We start from the raw sequence: 18,631 nt of genomic DNA on the forward strand, positions 1-18,631 counted from the left end.
AGTAAAAGATAATTCAGCAGGGGGCCCAAGCTCACATTTTGGGAGCCAGTTGTTAAAGTAGCCATGGAGGGCCCTACTTTAACAACCGGCTCCCAAAATTCTTAAAAACTTAACAACCGGCTCTTGCGAGCCTATGAGAGCCTGCTCCAGCACACCACTGAATATATGTGTGTTTTTTAGCAATCTAGGAGGCCGATAAATAAAGCCACGCAGTAGAGCCATGCACGCATGACTTCTATTGCAAACTTAAAACTGTATCATGCAGAATTACCCCCCCCCCCCCCAAATAATTGTCTCAAAATTTTACTCCATCAGTGAAGGTAATTTTCAAGGCCATTTATATGGGTAACATGGTGCATTCAGAAAATTGTTCTTACTATTTGAAGGCAAAAGTATAGACATATCCTCAATTCTGTTGAATTTTCAAAGTGCGTGAATGTTTATATACCTGGTGATATTAAGTCTGCAATATTATAATAAGCTTATTTATCAAATACACAAATATGCTAATGTGCACTAAAACTTGTTATTAATATGTATGTCCCATAACATGCTATGAACAGGTGAAAAACATGGCTCTACTTTGCATCTCAGAAGCCAACCCAAAGTTAAAGGACTGCTTAACAGACAGAAAACTCTTGTCCCTGGTAGCCCTGCAGCATTCCAGGCATTTCCCCACAATAAATTCCCCTCCCTTCCCCAAAGATTAGAATCCTTGGACTAGATTTCACTTAGCAAGGAACCATCCCAGCAAGGCCCTACCAAAGCACTCCCTAACCCCCTTCAAGATCTCTCCATTCTATTGAAAGTGTAAGGCAGAACGACCATCATTTTGAAAAGCACTAGCCATGTGGCAGGATACCAGTAGGTTGCTCTCTTCTGTCTGCTATCATGTTGGTCCTATGGTGAAAGGCTTTAGAGGTCTTTGGGGGTGGGGAGCTGTGTCAGCAGGTGAGGTGCAACTAGATTGCTTAACATCTGAGCTTCTGCTAATTGCCTCTAATACTAGTCTAATGTCTACTTAACACCACTTCTCAACCTTTGTTACAGGAATTGTCATCCTACAACAACATCCAGACACAGAAGCTTCCTTTTGACAGCCCTATGATCACATCTGAAAAAAGGACCTATGAGGTCTCAAAAACTCATGTAGAGCAAAATCATTTAGGGACCCTTCTACTAAGCTCCATTAGGCACTAACACAAGCAGTAAAAGGAAGACAATGAAGGGCACGTGGAAAAAGAGAAATAGAAAATGAAAACTCACAGAAAATGTTGAGGGGTATAACAGGCGAAAGACCTACTCCCATTGCATTTTGGACTTCACAAGAGTATTCTCCATAATCAGTGCGAGTGACGCTTGGAAATGATAGCAACTGTTTATTGTAGAAGACCTTTCCATTCTTGTACCACTTATAAACGGTGACCTCAGGGTTACTGCTTTTAACATCACAAGTTAAAGACATACTATCGCCCTCTTTGATGTTTTGTCTGGATGGATTTAATAAAACCTCCGTGCCTTTAGGAGAATCTAAAACAAAGAAGATATGCATGTAGAAATACCATACAGTACAAATATTGCATGCAACACTTAGACATCAAACAGCTTTGAATGTAGCTATAAAAACCACATAGAGGTGGTATATCAAGCCCCTTTCCCTTTCCTAAAGGGGAGGGAAATCAGCCCCAAAGCATTGCTGCCTGTAGTGTCTCAGACTCAGTCTGTGTGCTCCACTGGGAGTGGCCTACTCATAGTTGCTATACTAGGCCACATGTCTGCACCATTTGTAGGAGGCAGAGTATTACTCTGAGGAGATGAAGGCAGAACCAGCCTCCTATAAGTCAGCACTGAACTGTTTTTCTCTTGCTCCATGGGTTGGCAGAGGAATTTAACCCACTCATCTAAACTGGAGGAGATTTATTGTTTCACGGTTTAAGTGTTTTTTGAAATAAGGATCAGAAATATTGGTTTCCAAATTTTTATTTCAGTTTCAGACTCTCTCTCTCTCTCTCTCTCTCTCTCTCATAAGAACATAAGTATTGCCATACTGGGACAGACCGAAGGTTCATCAAGCCCAGCATCTTGTTTCCAACAGTGGCCAATCCAGGTCACAAGTACAGATTGCAAAAGTGTAAAACAGAGTTTATGCTGCTTATCCTAGAAATAAGCAGAGGATTTTCCCAAGTCCATTTTAATTATGGCTTATGGACTTTTCTTTTAGGAAATTATCCAAACCTTTTTTTTTACACTCTGCTAAGCAAACTCTTTGTCTGTCCCTCTCTTTCTCTCCCTAATTTTTCATGGATCATAAAAGTTCAGCAAGGCTTTTTGAGTGTGCAGTGATTATTCAATTTATATGCCTATGAATGATTGGTGTTTATATAGCATCGATGAACTTATAAAGTATAAACACATTTTTTTCCTTCGTTTTATTTATGTTGTGGTCAATATTCATCCAGCTGTGCTCAGCATTTTGATGATCATTGCCTGTGTCATGCCCGGAAATTCAGTGCCTGGTTTCCAGAACCAGCTAAACTGTAGCGGGTTAAGGGCTCCTTTTACCAAGTGGCAGTAAAGGGGGCCCTGTGGTGGCATCAGTGCACGAGTTTGCCACACAGCAAGACCACCTTTTACCACCGAGGATAAAAGACTTTCATTCTCTGAAGGGGGAGGAAATGGCCGTGCATTAAGCAAAGGCATTAGCGAGCAGCCATTTACTGGAGGAGCCGTTACCACCTCCCATTTTTATATGTCAATTCAAATTGCAATTTAACCATACATAGAAGCGAATCCAAAAAGACCTTATAACCAAAAGCTGCAAATGGAACACTACTCACGTCTGATGTTCAGTGTGATTTCTTTCTTTGCCTGGTGAGTGCCAACGGTAAGACCACAGCTGAGTTTCTTTAAATTATCTTGCCATAAAAATGTAGTTGTTAGATTAAGCTGGCTGACAGCGACCGCTGTATCTAGTTGCACTCCTCCTAAAGTGAGAGACCTTTCTTGGGCATAGCCCTTCCATTCCAGAGCCATGTTATCAAATGGACAAACATATCGTGTAGAGCAATATAGCGTTACTGGAGTTCCTTCTACCATATCTGCTGGAAAAGTTACTTCTGGCCTTTCTACCTCACCTATAATGAAAACAATATAGAGTTAATGGGTTGAATTTTTTTTAAATGTTTTTTAACAATATTGGATTCATTCCTATAGGTGGTATAATTTATAAGAGCTAGCGTTAAAAGACAAGTATCTGAATGTCAGAATCAAAAGCAAGCAGTATTGCATGGAATAAATACACCAACTACTTCTAAAGAGCTTAATGCATAACATTCCTTAATAAGACATAACATTTGGAAGCTCGTTTGGGGGCCCTTTTACAAAGCAACGGCAAGCTCAGTCGGGGGGGGGGGGGGGGGGCAGGTGCAGGGCTCTCTCTCTCTTTCTCTCCTGCTCCTGACAGGACCCGGGTGATCGCATCCTGACAAGAGCAGGAGAGAGCAAACTCAGGCACTGGGCCCCCCCTTGCATTGCCTGCCTAGCAGCTGCTGGGCCCTCAGGCCGTGCGTGCTCAGTTTTGAGACTGAGCATGTGCGACCTGAGGAAAGCAGCTGCAGGAGCAGGCAATGCTGGGCAGAGGAAGGAGCCGTGCTGCCTGCAGCTGGCAGGGCCACCAAAGGTACTTCAGGCAGCGATGACGACCTGGGGGGGGGGCAGTGGTGGCGATGACGATTCTTTCCCGGGCCCGGCTCAGTCTCTCAGTGGCCCTGCCTTGAGAACATTTTGGGTACTTAGGTGCACATAATGCCTATGGTGTTTATTTTAGAAGCATCCACACATCTAAATGGCAGCCTTTAAACATCTGGAGAGGCCCGGATATTTAAACCCTATTTCAAAAAAGGGGCCACTCAGACATATAGAAACTCACTACATCTATGTGGCAAGGGGGCGTGGGGAGGGGGTAGAGGGAGTGGTTTGGGCAGGATAACAATACAGGCATGTAGTTCCTATTTCACACAGGGAATGGCTATGGTTATGTTTAATTAGAATTTGCTATACCGCCTTGACTAACTGGCAGCTCTCAGCAGTTTATAGTAAAACAATACAAATTTGAGAAAAGGAAAGGAACTACAATAGAATGCACGTTTTAATGGAGAAACCTGGATGTTGAGATTTAGACCTACTAAGTGCCTGCTGTAAGGGCAGAGCTAAATTCCAACATCACTTGGCCCATGAAGATAGGCCACCCCCTCCCACATCATAGCCTTACCTCAGTGCGTGCTTCCCCACTCTTTCCTGACACCCTCCAACTATCACCTGATCTCCGATAGTCATCCATCCCATCTCCCCTACCATCACACCAACCTCCGAGCATATATCCAGACAAACAGAAGTAATTTGTTGCAACTTTCAGAAGAGTTAAAAATCCACAGAAAATATTGTGCAAAGCAAATATGCTGCAAAAAGCACCAAAGGACATATTCCCCACTCTACTTAACTTTTAGAACTGTCCTAAAGTTTACCCATGGGTTGAGATTTCAACTTTTACAAACTGTTGCCTTTGATATTGTTTTCATGGTAAATTTGCTCTTCCAGAAGTTGCATGAAATGAAATCATTAGGTAAAAGATGCAATATTACAAAATTGTTCAAGACATTCGTTTCCAGAAATTTAATCCTGGCCCATTAGGTTTTTATGTTTTACAAAAATTATATTTTATACTTTTTTTGAAAATAGTGAACTATTCATGCTCAGTACTTATTATAGTGTGCTAGAAATATCTGAATCCCGGACGTGTAACAACATTGAACATAGCGTTCAACTTGTGTAAATGATATCGTAAGTGGAAAGCACTCATCATTTAATTTAATTTAACATGAGCATTGATATTCTGCTTTAAGTTTCTAGCTTAAGTCGCATTACAATCAAACAAAGCAAACACATTTCAAAGAACACAAAAACAGCATGCACTAAAAACACTAGAGCACCTTAGTAAACAGGGCCCCTAGTTTTTTTGCAATTGATGCTCTGCAGGTCCTGGTATCACTAGTCTCAATTCTAATTCAGGCCTTAAGCTCCTCCTGGGAACATTAACAGCGATGGCCCATTTTAAAAAAGAATGTTGAGATGGGAACCAAGATATCCAGATCAGAACATCATTGGTATTTTACAATTATTTTATTGTAATTGTTTGATTTTATTCCTGTAAACATCTTCAACAAACTTATTAATAGGCAGTATGTCAAACCATGTGTCATCCATGCCCCCCTGAAATCTGTACATGTGTGTAGCTGATCTACACATGTAATGCTGCTATTTATACAAGGAGAAGCTTCTACAATAACTTCCATGATGTACCACTAGCAGAAAATACAACACAATTTAATATTGTGGAAGACAATATCGTTCATTGAGGGGTCCTTTTACTAAGGTGCGCTGCAAAATGGCCTGCACTAGTGTAGGCACGTGTTTTGGACGTGCACAGATCCATTTTTCAGTGCACCTGTAAAAAAGGCCTCTTTTTTTGCCAAAAATAGATGTGCGGAAAAATAAGAATTAGCACATGTTCATTTTGGGTCTGAGACCTTACCACCACTCATTGACTTAGTGGTAAGGTCTCACACGTTAACTGGGTGGTAATCGTCAACGTGCATACACTGCCGATTACTGCCTGGTTAGCACCATGCGTTGGAAAATAAAAAATATTTGCCGATGCGCATATCGGGTGCACGTAAAAAATGGAATTACCGCCTGGGCCACACGGTAGCTGGGCGGTAATTCCAAATTGGCATGCGTTGGATGCGCATAGGTGTCTACTTGGTTTAGTAAGAGGACCCTTGAATTTGCTATACCATTTAGTTGTGAACAAATCAAAATGGTTTACAATTAAAAGCAATAAATAAAACTGGTGAAACAGAAAAAAATGCCAGTTTATGACAGGAAAGAGCTAACTACTATCATTCATACAGGACAAAAGAGAGTTAACAGAGTTAACTACATAAATCAGAGTCTGGAAGACAACCATTGAAACATTCCATCCAACATTCCATCAATTCCTGGCCTCCCATCGCAGGATCAACTGTAATTATGTTAAGAAACTCACTTGTAACGCTGACCATGACGCCTTTCATATCCAGCCAACGGTGTACTTCACTTATTTCATACCTAAATTGGTATTTTCCAGCATCCTCCGTTTTAATATTTCTTAAAAGTAGGGTACAGTTCTTATCATCGAGGTTACCCAGGAGTTCAGCGCGACCTTTATAAGTGTCTGCAGCTTCATTGGTGGCAGAGTGGTACACAACAATTCGGTGGCTGTTCACTTCCTTGAACCAGATGGCAGTGATACCATTGGGTATACTTACATCACTGGGGAAGACGAATGTACAAGGGATGAAAAGACAAGAGCCTTGCACAGTCTGCAGACTTTCTGGATATAATACATCCCAATCAGCCCCATAACCTGTGATAAAATGTGAAAAATAAGTAGTCGAATGCATACACAGCATAGCAGCAAACAGACATATTTCATGATATACCTTGTCAGAACTGGACACCAAGCTAGGTAGAGGTAAGCCTATAAGGGCAATTCCATAAAGGGTCCCTATACTTAGGTGCCAATTGCTCACACAATTGTATAGTATAGCAGCACACGTGCATAACGATATCACTAACTGCCATTTACACATGTAAGTGCTGGGCGCTATTCTATACAAAGGGCACCTAAGTTGCTTAGTGCATATCATGGGATGAGCATGGGCATGACAAGGGCATTCTACCTAGCAACACACACAACTTCTAGAATACTATCAGTTGAGCATATTGCAAGGCAAACTTAGGTGTTGCCTGCCATTGACCTAAGTTTCAGCACAATAAAGCAGTTGTACACTATTATTCTATAACACAGGGGTGGACAATATCAGTCCTCAAGGACCCACGTCAGGTTTTCAGGATTTCCCCAATGGATATGCATGAGATGTATTTGCATGTACCGCCTCCACTGTACTTTAGTTATTTATTTATTTATTTGTTGCATTTGTATCCCACATTTTCCCACCTCTTTGCAGGCTCAATGTGGCTTACAATACATCATGAATAGTGGAAATATATAAGAAAATAGACATTTAGTTTACAGAAGGATCTTGGGTAATATGATAATGAAAAAACATGATAGTAGTTTAACAAGCAAGTATTGTAAAACAGATCTGGATATATGTGTAGAAGTTCACATTTGTTGATCTTTGTGGTATGCCTTGTTAAAGAGATGGGTCTTCAATAGTTTGCGGAAGTTAGTTAGTTCAAAGATTGTTTTATTAAGTTGTGCGGCAGCGCGTTCCAGAATTGTGTGCTTAGGTAGGTAAAGGTTGACACATGTGTTAGTTTATATTTTAGACCTTTACAGTTGGGGAAGTGAAGATTAAGGAATGTTCAGGATGATTTTTTAGCATTCCTGGGTGGTAAGTCTATCAGGTCTGACATGTAGGCTGGGGCGTCTCCATAAATGATTTTGTGAACTAGAGTGCATATTTTGAACATGATGCACTCTTTAAGTGGGAGCCAGTGTAGCTTTTCTCGTAGGGGTTTAGCACTTTCATATTTTGTTTGTATGCAAATAGATCCCATACATATTTATTGGGAGAACTGAGGCAACTGGGTTGTGGCTCTTGAGGACTGAGGTTTCCCACCTCTTTTATAATGGGATAGGCGCATCTTAATGCTGTTATAGATCTATATAGTACTATATACATACAGTGCTACCCATTCATCCATGTGATTTGTCTGTTTTATAGATATTTGTTTTTATTTCATCTTTCTCTTTATCGTTGCTTTGCTTGTTTTCTACCTGATGGAAATCTATCAGGTAGACAGAGATTCCTGAGTTAAATACAGCATTTAATCGTTTCTAGATACATGTCGCTGGCCTGTATGATGAAGCATCCTCACCACAAATATTTACTGTGACTGGTGACATTCAGATTTCTGTACCTTGAGCAAACAGTGCTGCCAGGAGACAAAGTTGTAATGCTTTCATTTTTCTGCTTTTCCCTACAGAGTGAAGCCAAAAAGAAAGACCATTAATGTTATCTTTTATTTGAACATGATATATGGCCATCAGCATCCATGCACAACAAAATAGTGTACAGTAATGAAATGGTTTGGGATCCTAGAAAAATAGCTTTCTGACATAGCAAGAAAAATTCTTATGTATAAACAATTGCACAGTTAGGAAGCAATTTGGGCAGATGAGATTGTCCCCACAGTCTTTTAATGCTATTAAAGTTTATAGGGTTGATGTTCAAATGATTACCTAGTTAAAATAGGGATCCTTTTACAAAAGGTGCACTGAGAAATGGCTTGCGGTAGTGTAGGCACAGATTTTGGGCATGCACCGATCCATTTTTCAGGGCGCCTGTAAAAAATGCCTTTTTAAAAATTTTTTGATGAAAATGGATGTGCGGCAAAATGAAAATTGGCATGCATCCATTTTGGTCTGAGACTGTACCACCAGCCATTGACTTAGCGGTAAAGACTCATGTGGTAACCAGGTGGTAATGACTGCGCGCGCCAAATGCCACTTGGTGTGCATCCGTTACGCGTGCCTGAAAATAAAAAATAATTGCTATCGGACGTGCGCCAAAAATTAAATTTCCACAAGAGCCATGCGGTAGTCAGGCAATAACTCCATTTTGGCATGCGTAGACACTTACGAGGCTTAGTAAAAGGGCCCCATAGGGAGTTAGGACATAAGACCAGCCATGCTGAATCAGACCAGGGTCCATTGAACCCAGCATCCTCTCTCTGAAAGTAGCCAGTTCTGGTCACAAGTACTCAGCAGATCCCAGGAAATAGATGTATTTCTTATGGCTCATTTCCAGGGATGAGCAGTGGTTTTCCCAAGTCTACCTGATTAATCATTTGTTTGGAATTTTCCTCCAAGAACTTGCTAAACATCTTTTGAGCTCCGAAGTTAGTTTTATTGTATTTAATCTTTTTATTATTATTATTTATTTATTGATTTATAACAAGTTTTCACCAAGAACAATGCTTGAATTAGGTAATACAGGCTGAGAAATATTCCATCGCAATTAGAACAATAATGTAACAAAGAAAAACAGTTATGCCCGCTTTAGACCACCAAAAATTTTGGGAGGGGGCCACAAATTCAGGAAAGAAATTAAGGAATAAATGAAAATCACTTTAGCATTGTACGCTGCGCCTATTCTTTACTATATCTCAATCTCTCTATGTCTGACATTAAACTCTACATCATTTTTTGAGTTACAAAAGTATTTAATCTTTTAATACAGATTTAGTTCAAGTTTCCAAGTTTCAAAATATATTCAGGGTTTCTACCCCACCCATCAAACACGTTGTATTTATTTTAAACATTTATACACTGTCTATAACCTAGGCAGTTTACAGAAGACCATACATGATTAAAAATTGAAAGCAAAAAATAACATGACAACCATTATCAATCATCACACAGATCGTCCTGCTCTCCACATAAAAAGAAAGAAAAGAATCATAGAAGGCTGCTCCTAACCAAATGCAGCAACAATTAGCTGTGTCTTTAGCAATTCTTTTAATTCCATCACATCACTGCACAAACACATTTGTCCCGGAAGTGCATTCCACAACTGAACACCCATAACAGTAAAGGCAGAATTTCTAATGTCAGAATAATTGGCTTCCACCATGTTGTCTGCGTGGCTTACATTCTAAGATTAGGAAAGAGAAGAGAGTGAAGAGGTATCATGACAGATAAAAAGGGGAAAAGAGGGTTGAACTACAATATTTGATAGGAAAGCAGGGGAGGAGTACACATGGGGGGGGGGGGGGGGGATGTGAAGTGCAGGCTGACACTTTTTTTTAGAAGTGCTTAAAGTTGAGTTACATTGGGTGTTTTCCTGTCCTTGCAGGGATCACATTCTAAGGGGTATGTTTACCAAGGTGCATTAGCATTTTTAATGTGTCTGTAATTTGAAGGCACGTTAAACGCTAATGTGCCTATATACTTCCATGGGTACATTAGCCTTTAACACATGTAAACCATTTACGTTCGTTAAAATCGCTAACACGTCCATAGCGCCGCTTACTAAACCTAGCCCAAAGTTTGCACCTGAGGCAATAGAGGGTTAAGGGGCCCTTTTACTAAAGGGTTGGCATGCAGCAACAGGATTGTCAATCCGGAACTACCGCCTGGCTACCACAGGAGCCTGACGGTAGTTCCCATCTCCCAGCATGCACCATTTCCGGCACTACAGGAATTCTAACAAATTTTCTAGTGCCAGAACTTAGCTGGCAGTAATTGTCCAGCACTGTACACTGCGCACCCTCCTCACGCTGGAGCGCACCCCCCCCCCCGGAGCGCATACCTGCGGCGAGAGATGGGCGGGAGGGCCGATCCGCCCCGACTGCACGTTGCTGGGGTGTGTCGGCTCCGCGCTGGTTCACTGCTCTCTCTGTCCCGGAACAGGAAGTAACCTGTTCCGGGACAGAGAGGGCAGTGCACCAGCGCGGAGCTGACACCCCCCAGCGGCGTGCACCCGGGGCGGACCACCCCCCCCCTTCCTACGCCACTGGGGAGGAGCCAGCATTTCTAATGCACTGGTCCCCCTGACATGCCAGGACACCAACCGGGCACCCTAGGGGGCACTGCAGTGGACTTCATAAAATGCTCCCAGGAACATAGCTTCCTTACCTTGTGTACTGAGCCTTCCAAAACCCACTACCCCAAACTGTACACCACTACCATAGCCCTTACGGGTGAAGGGGGGGCACCTATATATGGATACAGTGGGTTTGTGGTGGGTTTTGGAGAGCTTGCTGTTTCCTCCACAAATGTAACAGGAAGGGGGGTATGGGCCTGGGTCCGCCTGTCTGAATTGCACTGCAGTACCCATTAAAACTGCTCCAGGGACCTGCATGCACTGTCATGGACCTGAGTATGACATCTGAGGCTGGCATAGAGGCTGGCATGACATATTTTGAAAGATGTTTTTTGAGGGTGGGAGGGGGTTAGTGACCACTGGGGGAATAACGGGAGGTCATCCCCGATTCTTTCCGGTGGTCATCTGGTCATTTCGGGCACCTTTTTGTGCCTTAGTTTACTCTTTCCATAAATACTAGGACTAGGGGGCATGCAATGAAGCTACTAGTAAATTTAAGACAAATTGGAGAAAATATTTCTTCACTGAACATATAATTAAACTCTAGATTTCGTTGCCAGAGAATGTGGTAAAAGCATTTATCTTAGCAGGGTTTTAAAAAATTGTGGCTAATTTCCTGAAAGAAAAGTCCATATGCCATTATTAAGATGGACTTGGGGAAAATCCACTGCTTATTTCTAGGATAAGCAGCATAAAATCTGTTTTACTGTTCTGGGATCTTGCCAGGTACTTGTGATCTGGATTGGCCACTGTTGGTAATAGGATGAGGAGCTTGATGGACCTTTGGTCTATCCCAGTATGTCAAGCTTATGTTCTTATATTCTAATCCTTATATAAAGAATACTCTCAAGGAAAATTACAGAGGTGTAGTAATTCAAATACCATACATTATGGCCTTCCATTGAATAATTCATGCTTTTATTTTCAGACTGGATCACATTCTTTGGGTATCTGTGCTGAGATCCATATTACAGCCATCAAAAGAGAACTTTCTTCTGAGCAGGGCCCCATTGAGTCTAGGCATAGGCGACATTCCTTCCAAATGTTTAAATTTTGTTACCTCCCCAAAATACAGTCACGTTGTATGCAAATTAGAGGTCATTGCAGATACACTTCTGATTTGGCTCATGTGTGTGTCCCAGTAGTAGTGAGCAAGAATCTTGAGCTGGGACTGCATGCATGCCAGTTCTGCAGGGCAGCAGGCCACAGTGAAAACAAATAGCTTGCTAGGATCTGCTAATTTGTTGTACAAATGGCTTAAATTTAAGATTGAAAGGAAAGATGTCTTTGTTTTTTTTATGTTTGGTGTTCCCTCTACTGGCCATCAGTTTCCTGCCTGGCATACTTGCTTAATGAACTGTAACATAGTTTCATTTATCTTTTTCTGATACTGAACCACATCAGTTTCGTTTCCAGTCCTTTTGCCCTGGGGTCATTACTTTGTCAGCTATGAAACAAACTGAAGAAAACAAAAAATACCTGGTTAAGCCAAATTGTAGTTCAGTTTCTATGCTTTTAACATGAATCACTCCTGTGTCTTATTTTTAAACCAGGTCAAGGTAAAATCCTAGTGAGATTGTAATGCACTTAAAATTTGTTTTAATATATGGTCTGTTGGTAAATGCTGTTTTACAATTTTTTGCTATTTTCAGCAGCAGTCCGAAAAAAAGGCATTTGCAAAATCATGCGCTTTAGAGAAGGGGCCAGGGGATGATATCGCAAGAAAGGAAAGGAGGAACAATTACTTTGAGGGAAGAGAAGCAAAGATATCACCAAGGGAGACGCTGGCAGTAGTGTCAATTTGGCGCACGCTGCCTGTGCATTAGCCCTACCGCTGTTTAGAAAAGGGCCCCTGAATTACCCCAACAGTGACATATGTAAAGAGCACCCAAAGCTGACTGCGGAAATGGTTCTGAATAGGGCTTCTGTGACACCCCAGTGGAAATAAGGATGCTTGCACAACTGGATCTGCCAGACATGTTATTCTAAGAGGCTGGGTATTTGGGCAATAGCCAGGCTACTGTGAAGTGGACATCACAAAGAGGGGCATAATCGAACAGGGGCGACCATCTCTAAGGGCGCCCATCTCTAAGGACGTCCCGGCGAAGTGGCGGGGCATCCCGTATTATCAAAACAAGATGGGTGTCCATCTTTCGTTTCAATAATACGGTCGGGGATGCCCAAATCCCAACATTTAGGTAGACCTTAGATATGGTCCTCCTTAGGTCATCCTTAGAGATGGTCATCCCCAGTTTTCAGCGATAATGGAAACCGAGGACGCCCATCTCAGAAACAACCAAATCCAAGCCATTTGGTCGTGGGAGGAGCCAGCATTCATAGTGCACTGGTCCCCATGACATGCAAGGACACCAACCGGGCACCCTAGGGGGCACTGCAGTGGACTTCACAAATTGCTCCCAGGTGCATAGCTCCCTTATCTTGGGTGCTGAACCCTCCCAAACCCCACTCCCCACAACTGTACAACACTACCATAGCCCTAAGGGGTGAAGGGGGCAGCTACATGTGGGTACAGTGAGTTTCTGGTGGGTTTTGAAGGGCTCCCATTTACCACCACAAGTGTAACAGGTGGGGGGGGGGGGCCTGGGTCTGACTGGCTGAAGTGCACTGCACCCACTAAATCTGCTCCACTGACCTGCATACTGCTGTCAGGGAGCTGGGTATGACATTTGAGGCTGGCATAGAGACTGGAAAAAAAAATTTTACGTTTTTTTTTAGTGTGGGAGGGGGTTAGTGACCACTGGGGGAGTATGGGGAGGTCATCCTCCATTCCCTCTGATGGTCATCTGGTCAGTTCGGGCATCTTTTTGAGGCTTGGTTGTGAAAAAAAAGGACCAAGTAAAGTTGGCCAAGTGCTCATCAGAGACGCCCTTCTTTTTTCCATTATTGACCGAGGATGCCCATCTGTTAAGCATGCCCCAGTCCCGCCTTCGCTACGTCTCCGATACGCCCCCGGGAACTTTGGTCGTCCTCGCGATGGAATGCAGTTGATGGCGCCCAAAATCGGCTTTCAATTATGACGATTTGGGCGACCCTGAGAGCAGGACGCCCATCTCCCGATTTGTGTTGGAAGATTGGCGCCCTTCTCTTTCAAAAATAAGCCTGAAAGTGTCTGTTTAGGTTCTGTTTAGGCTAGGTACTTTCCACTTTGAGGGGTCTCTAGAAAAGTAGATATTGAACTCTTTCTTATCTCTCTCCTGCCTAGAAACATAATTGGGTCTCAAGATCGGGGGCTCATGCTTTTAGGATTACGAAGTTGTTAGGACTTAAAGCAGCACTTAAGACTGTGAGGACCAAGAAGGGACAACTACTGACGAGCAGTTAGCTCTGTTCTCCTCAGTCTCACAGGAGAAGTCTCTCAGAATCTGAAAAGAGGATTTTATTTTCCTGTTGGGGGTCTTAGAGGGGCATAATCGAACGGCGCTGGTGAAATAGATCGCCGGCGATCTATTTTGGTGGCGACGCAACAGCTGGTCAGAACTGTATTATCGAAAAAGATGGCTGGCCATCTTTTCTTTCGATAATGCGGTTTGGCCTAGCCAAATGCCAGAGTTTGCCGGGTTTGAGATTGCCGGTTTTGTTTTTCAACAATAATGGGAAAAAATGCCGGCCATCTCAAACCCGGCGAAATCAAAGGCATTTGGTCATGGGAGGAGCCAGCATTTGTAATGCATTGGTCCCCCTCACATGCCAGGACACCAACCGGGCACCCTAGGGGGCACTTCTAAAATTTTTTTAAAAATACACAAATAGCTCCCAGGTGCATAGCTCCCTTACCTTGGGTGCTGAGCCCCCCAAATCCCCCCCCAAACCCACTCCCCACAACTCTACACCATTATCATAGCCCTTATGGGTGAAGGGGGGCACCTACATGTGGGTACAGTGGGTTTTGGGGGGGTTGGAGGGCTCAACACAAGTGTAACAGGTGGGGGGGGGGGGGGGGTGGACCTGGGTCTGCCTGCTTGAATTGCACTGCACCCATTAAAAACTGCTCCAGGGACTTGCATATTGCTGTCAGGGAGCTGGGTATGACATTTGAGGCTGGCATACAGGTTGGCAAAAAAAGGTTTTTATTTTTTTAGTGTGGGAGGGGATTGGTGACCACTGGGGGAGTATGGAGAGGTCATCCCCCATTCCCTCCGGTGGTCATCTGGTGAGTTGGGGCACCTTTTTGAGGTTTGGTCGTGAAAATAAAAGGACCAAGTAAACCCGGCGAAATACTGATTAACGCCGCTTTTTTTTCCATTATCCACAAAAGCCGGCCTTCTGGTAGCCATGCCCATGCCCGCCCATGTCCCGCCTTCACTACTCCGCCAACACACCCCCTTGAACTTTCACTGGCTTGGTGACGGGAAAGCAGCGATGGTGTCAAAAAAGCAGCTTTCGATTATACTGATTTCGCCGCTTTTGAGAGATCGCCGACCATCTCCCGATTTATGTCGGAATATCGCCGGCAATCACTTTTGAAAATAAGCCTGTTAGTTTCCTAGGGATGTGCATTCAGTTCGAAACAAAAAATTAAAAAATGCAACAAAAAACAAAGCAGTTCTGTGTTATTCATTTGCAAGCAAAAAGAAATAAACATGCTAATAAATATTTTGATTTCCTTTCTTTATTTTCCTTTGCAGTCAGAGTCTAGGGGGAATGCATTACTGCATGTTTATTATAATCTAGACAGCCTGGTGCCACTGGTGGTTAGGACAAGGAGCAAGACTAATTATTTGCAAACAATTTTTGAAGTACCCTATCCTGACTTCCCTCTTCCCTGGCTTTCTAGGCTCCAGAAGCTGGACAGATGATCTGTAAACACTTAAACAAAGAAAGCCAGTCCAGAGAATTATTTTGCCTACATTATGCTGTATTGATGCATTTTATCTTATACTGTATGATTTAAATCACGCTGAATTCCCTTGTGGTTTAACAAGGCAGTATATACGTAAGCCTAAGAACAGATGTAGCACTCAGATCTAGGTAAAGTTAGAATAGAAAGAACATGTATTTACATCTGGTTAAAGCCATAATTCAACATAAAAGTATGTGAAACTTTTATGGGACCCTTTTACAAAGGTGCATAAGGGCCTACTCATGTCCAGCGCATGCCATTATGTGTGCCCCATGCAGTAATTCTGAATTTGGCGCATGCCAAAAACACATGGTAGAAAATATTTTCTATTTTCTACAGCTTGGCGCTTACCCGGCAGTAAACAGCAGTGGGCGCATGCTGCATGCCTACTGCCTGAGTAGCGCCTGAGATGTTATCACTGAGCTTATTGTCTTTCCCCCCAAGCCCACCTTGCCCCTCCCCCCATTCTCTATTTCAGTAGATGGCACCCTCATCCTCCCTGTCTCATCTGCTCGCAACCTAGGAGTCATCTTTGATTCCTCCCTCTCCTTTTCCACTAACATCCAGCAGACGGCCAAAACCTGTTGCTTCTTTGTCTACAACATTAGCAAAATTCGCCCCTTCCTCTCTGAATACGCTACCAGAACCCTTATCCAAACCCTTGTCACCTCTCGCTTGGATTATTGCAATTTGCTTCTCACTGGTCTTCCGCTCAGCCATCTCTCTCCTCTCCAGTCTGTCCAAAATTCTGTGGCACGACTTATTTTCCGCCAAAATCGTTTTACCCACACTAGCCCACTCCTCAGGTCACTTCACTGGCTCCCTGTCCGCTTCCATGTACAGTTCAAGCTTCTCTTACTGACCTTTAAATGCATCCATTCTGCAGCCCTCCATTACCTCTCCTCTCTCATCTCTCCCTACATTCCTCCCCGTAATCTCCATTTGCTGGACAAATCTCTCGTCATCCCCTTTCTCCTCCACTGCTAATTCCAGGCTTCGTTCCTTTTCTCTCGCAGCACCTTATGCCTGGAATGGACTTCCTGAGCCTGTACGCCTAGCTCCATCTCTACCTGTTTTCAAATCTATGTTGAAAACCCACCTTTTCACCACTGCTTTTGGCTCCTAACCACTACTCAATTCCCCTATCCTTGTTCCTTCTCACTCAGTACTTTCCTCGCCCTTAATTGTCTTGTCTGTCTGTATTTTTAGATTGTAAGCTCTATCAAGCAGGGACAGTCTCTCTGTGTCAGGTGTTCAGCGCTGCGTGCGTCTGGTAGTGCTATACAAATGTAATAATAATAATAATAAGTCAATGGATGGTGGTAAGGTCTGAGGCCAAAAATGGACGCGCATTGGTTTTTATTTTGCCATACGTCCATTTTCCGTCCCCTTTAAAAGGGCCCTTTTTCCAGGATGCGGTAAAACCTGTCCCAGTGTGCACCCAAAAGACGTGCTCGCAGTGCTGCAGGCCACTTTTTGCCCAGGCTTAGTAAAAGGACCCCTTAAATGAAAGTGGGTAACATCTGGTTACAGTATCTCCTTCTAGGATGGCTGCAGTGGTACTGCTTGTCCTTATTTCTTTATTGGGATTTATTAACAGCCTTTATGAAAAGATTCACCCAAGTCGGTGTACAGCAGATACAGTTTAACATAATACACTTTTGTTAACAGCATAACAATAGTAAAATAGCCAGGAATAAACATAAACACAATGAAATAGGTACATTTGAAAACAGTAAATTGAAACCTAATACTAGAACTACCGTGAAACAGTATCAAAAATATATACATTTAACAGCAGTGGAATTCAAATACCATAATATAATACAATGTTAGTATAATACTAATGATATACCAAATAATCATGCATTAAAACATTCAACTAACATAGATAAGAGGCTAAAGATTTTCTGCAATATGGCTTACCATATAGCTGAGAGACCAAGAGCAGATATTTGATGGGCACAAGATGCATGGTAGAGAGTCAATTGGGATAATTTGGTGGTTAGCTAAACTCAAGGCAAGTTCGTTGCATAGTTAAGCAAGAGGTAAGGAACTGATCTAAGTTACAGTGTGTGTAGCAAGCTAGTCCAGGTGCAGAATGAGTGTATAATCAGTGACCCTATGTATTAAAGGCTTGAGAGAAGAGCCAGGCTTTCACCTGTTTCCTGAGGTAGAGGTAGTCTTATATAAGTCAGAGAACCCTCTTGACCCTGAAAAATATTTCCAGGAACCTCTCACTCTACCTCTTTCTCCACTATGGGGTTCCTTGATTCCAGGGGACTCTGTTATGGCAATCTCTAGCATCAAGCTCTCTGGTAAACATCTTTCTATAAAGATAGCTCTCCCCTGTTGCGAGGAGTGGCCTAGTGGTTAGAGTACTGGTCTTGTAATCCAGAAGTGGCCAGTTCAAATCTCACTGCTACCCCACGTGATCTTGGCCAAGTCACTCAATCCTCTGTTGCGTCAAGTACAAACTTAGATTGTGAGCCCTCCAGTTCAATACATTCATACTCATATTCCTTGCCTGTGACTCTAGTCTTACCATGGCAAGCCACTGTCTGCTGACATGACTGAGCTTACTTTCCTGGGTAGAAAGGAAAGGAGGTAAGACCCAAGATGCTCCCTTTTTTCTTTATCATGAATTCTGTTCCACTGCTTAAGGGTCCACCCTCCATGTGGCCCGAGGCTTCCCCTGTGAGTACCCAAACCATTTCTTGGAGGCAGCAAATAGATAACAGATCCCTTTTCTCCCCAAACACCACAATGTATAGAATCAGTGACTTCACCAGCCCATCTCCAGACCATTTCCTGCTGTAGGGAGATAGGTACAGAAACACTGTCACTTATACTGCCATATATAGGTAAGGATAAGCAGGGGCAGCAGAACATCCTATTGGTTGGATAGGACCAAAGAAACCAATTTCTGGCTCTACCCCCAAGCTCTCCAGTTACTCATAACATATTGGGCAAAATATTGGGCAAAATATTGGAGTGGCCATGGCCCCATTCCGCTGCCTATGGGGGCAAGTGATACCCCAGCAGTAAAACAGTAACTCCCGAGAAGTGCTCAGGGATGGATGTAACGCAGAATTGA

General features: G+C 43.0%; 1 protein-coding gene across 4 annotated transcripts in view; it reads right to left on the reverse strand.

Moving 5' to 3' along the window:
- Positions 1-18,631, reverse strand: part of SIGLEC1 (sialic acid binding Ig like lectin 1) — a 135,836-nt gene that overhangs the window by 107,911 nt on the left and 9,294 nt on the right. For all 4 annotated transcript variants that reach the window (XM_030190979.1, XM_030190976.1, XM_030190978.1 and 1 more), the window contains 4 exons: positions 7,987-8,046; positions 6,104-6,463; positions 2,838-3,134; positions 1,267-1,530 (listed from right to left, as the gene is read on the reverse strand). In XM_030190979.1, the coding sequence (XP_030046839.1) occupies positions 1,267-1,530; positions 2,838-3,134; positions 6,104-6,463; positions 7,987-8,032 (967 nt within the window). In that variant the 5' untranslated portion in view covers positions 8,033-8,046. The remainder of the gene's footprint in view (positions 1-1,266; positions 1,531-2,837; positions 3,135-6,103; positions 6,464-7,986; positions 8,047-18,631) is intronic.

The sequence above is a fragment of the Microcaecilia unicolor genome, chromosome 2 (genome assembly GCF_901765095.1).
Source record: "Microcaecilia unicolor chromosome 2, aMicUni1.1, whole genome shotgun sequence".
In the NCBI taxonomy this organism is placed as follows: domain Eukaryota; kingdom Metazoa; phylum Chordata; class Amphibia; order Gymnophiona; family Siphonopidae; genus Microcaecilia; species Microcaecilia unicolor.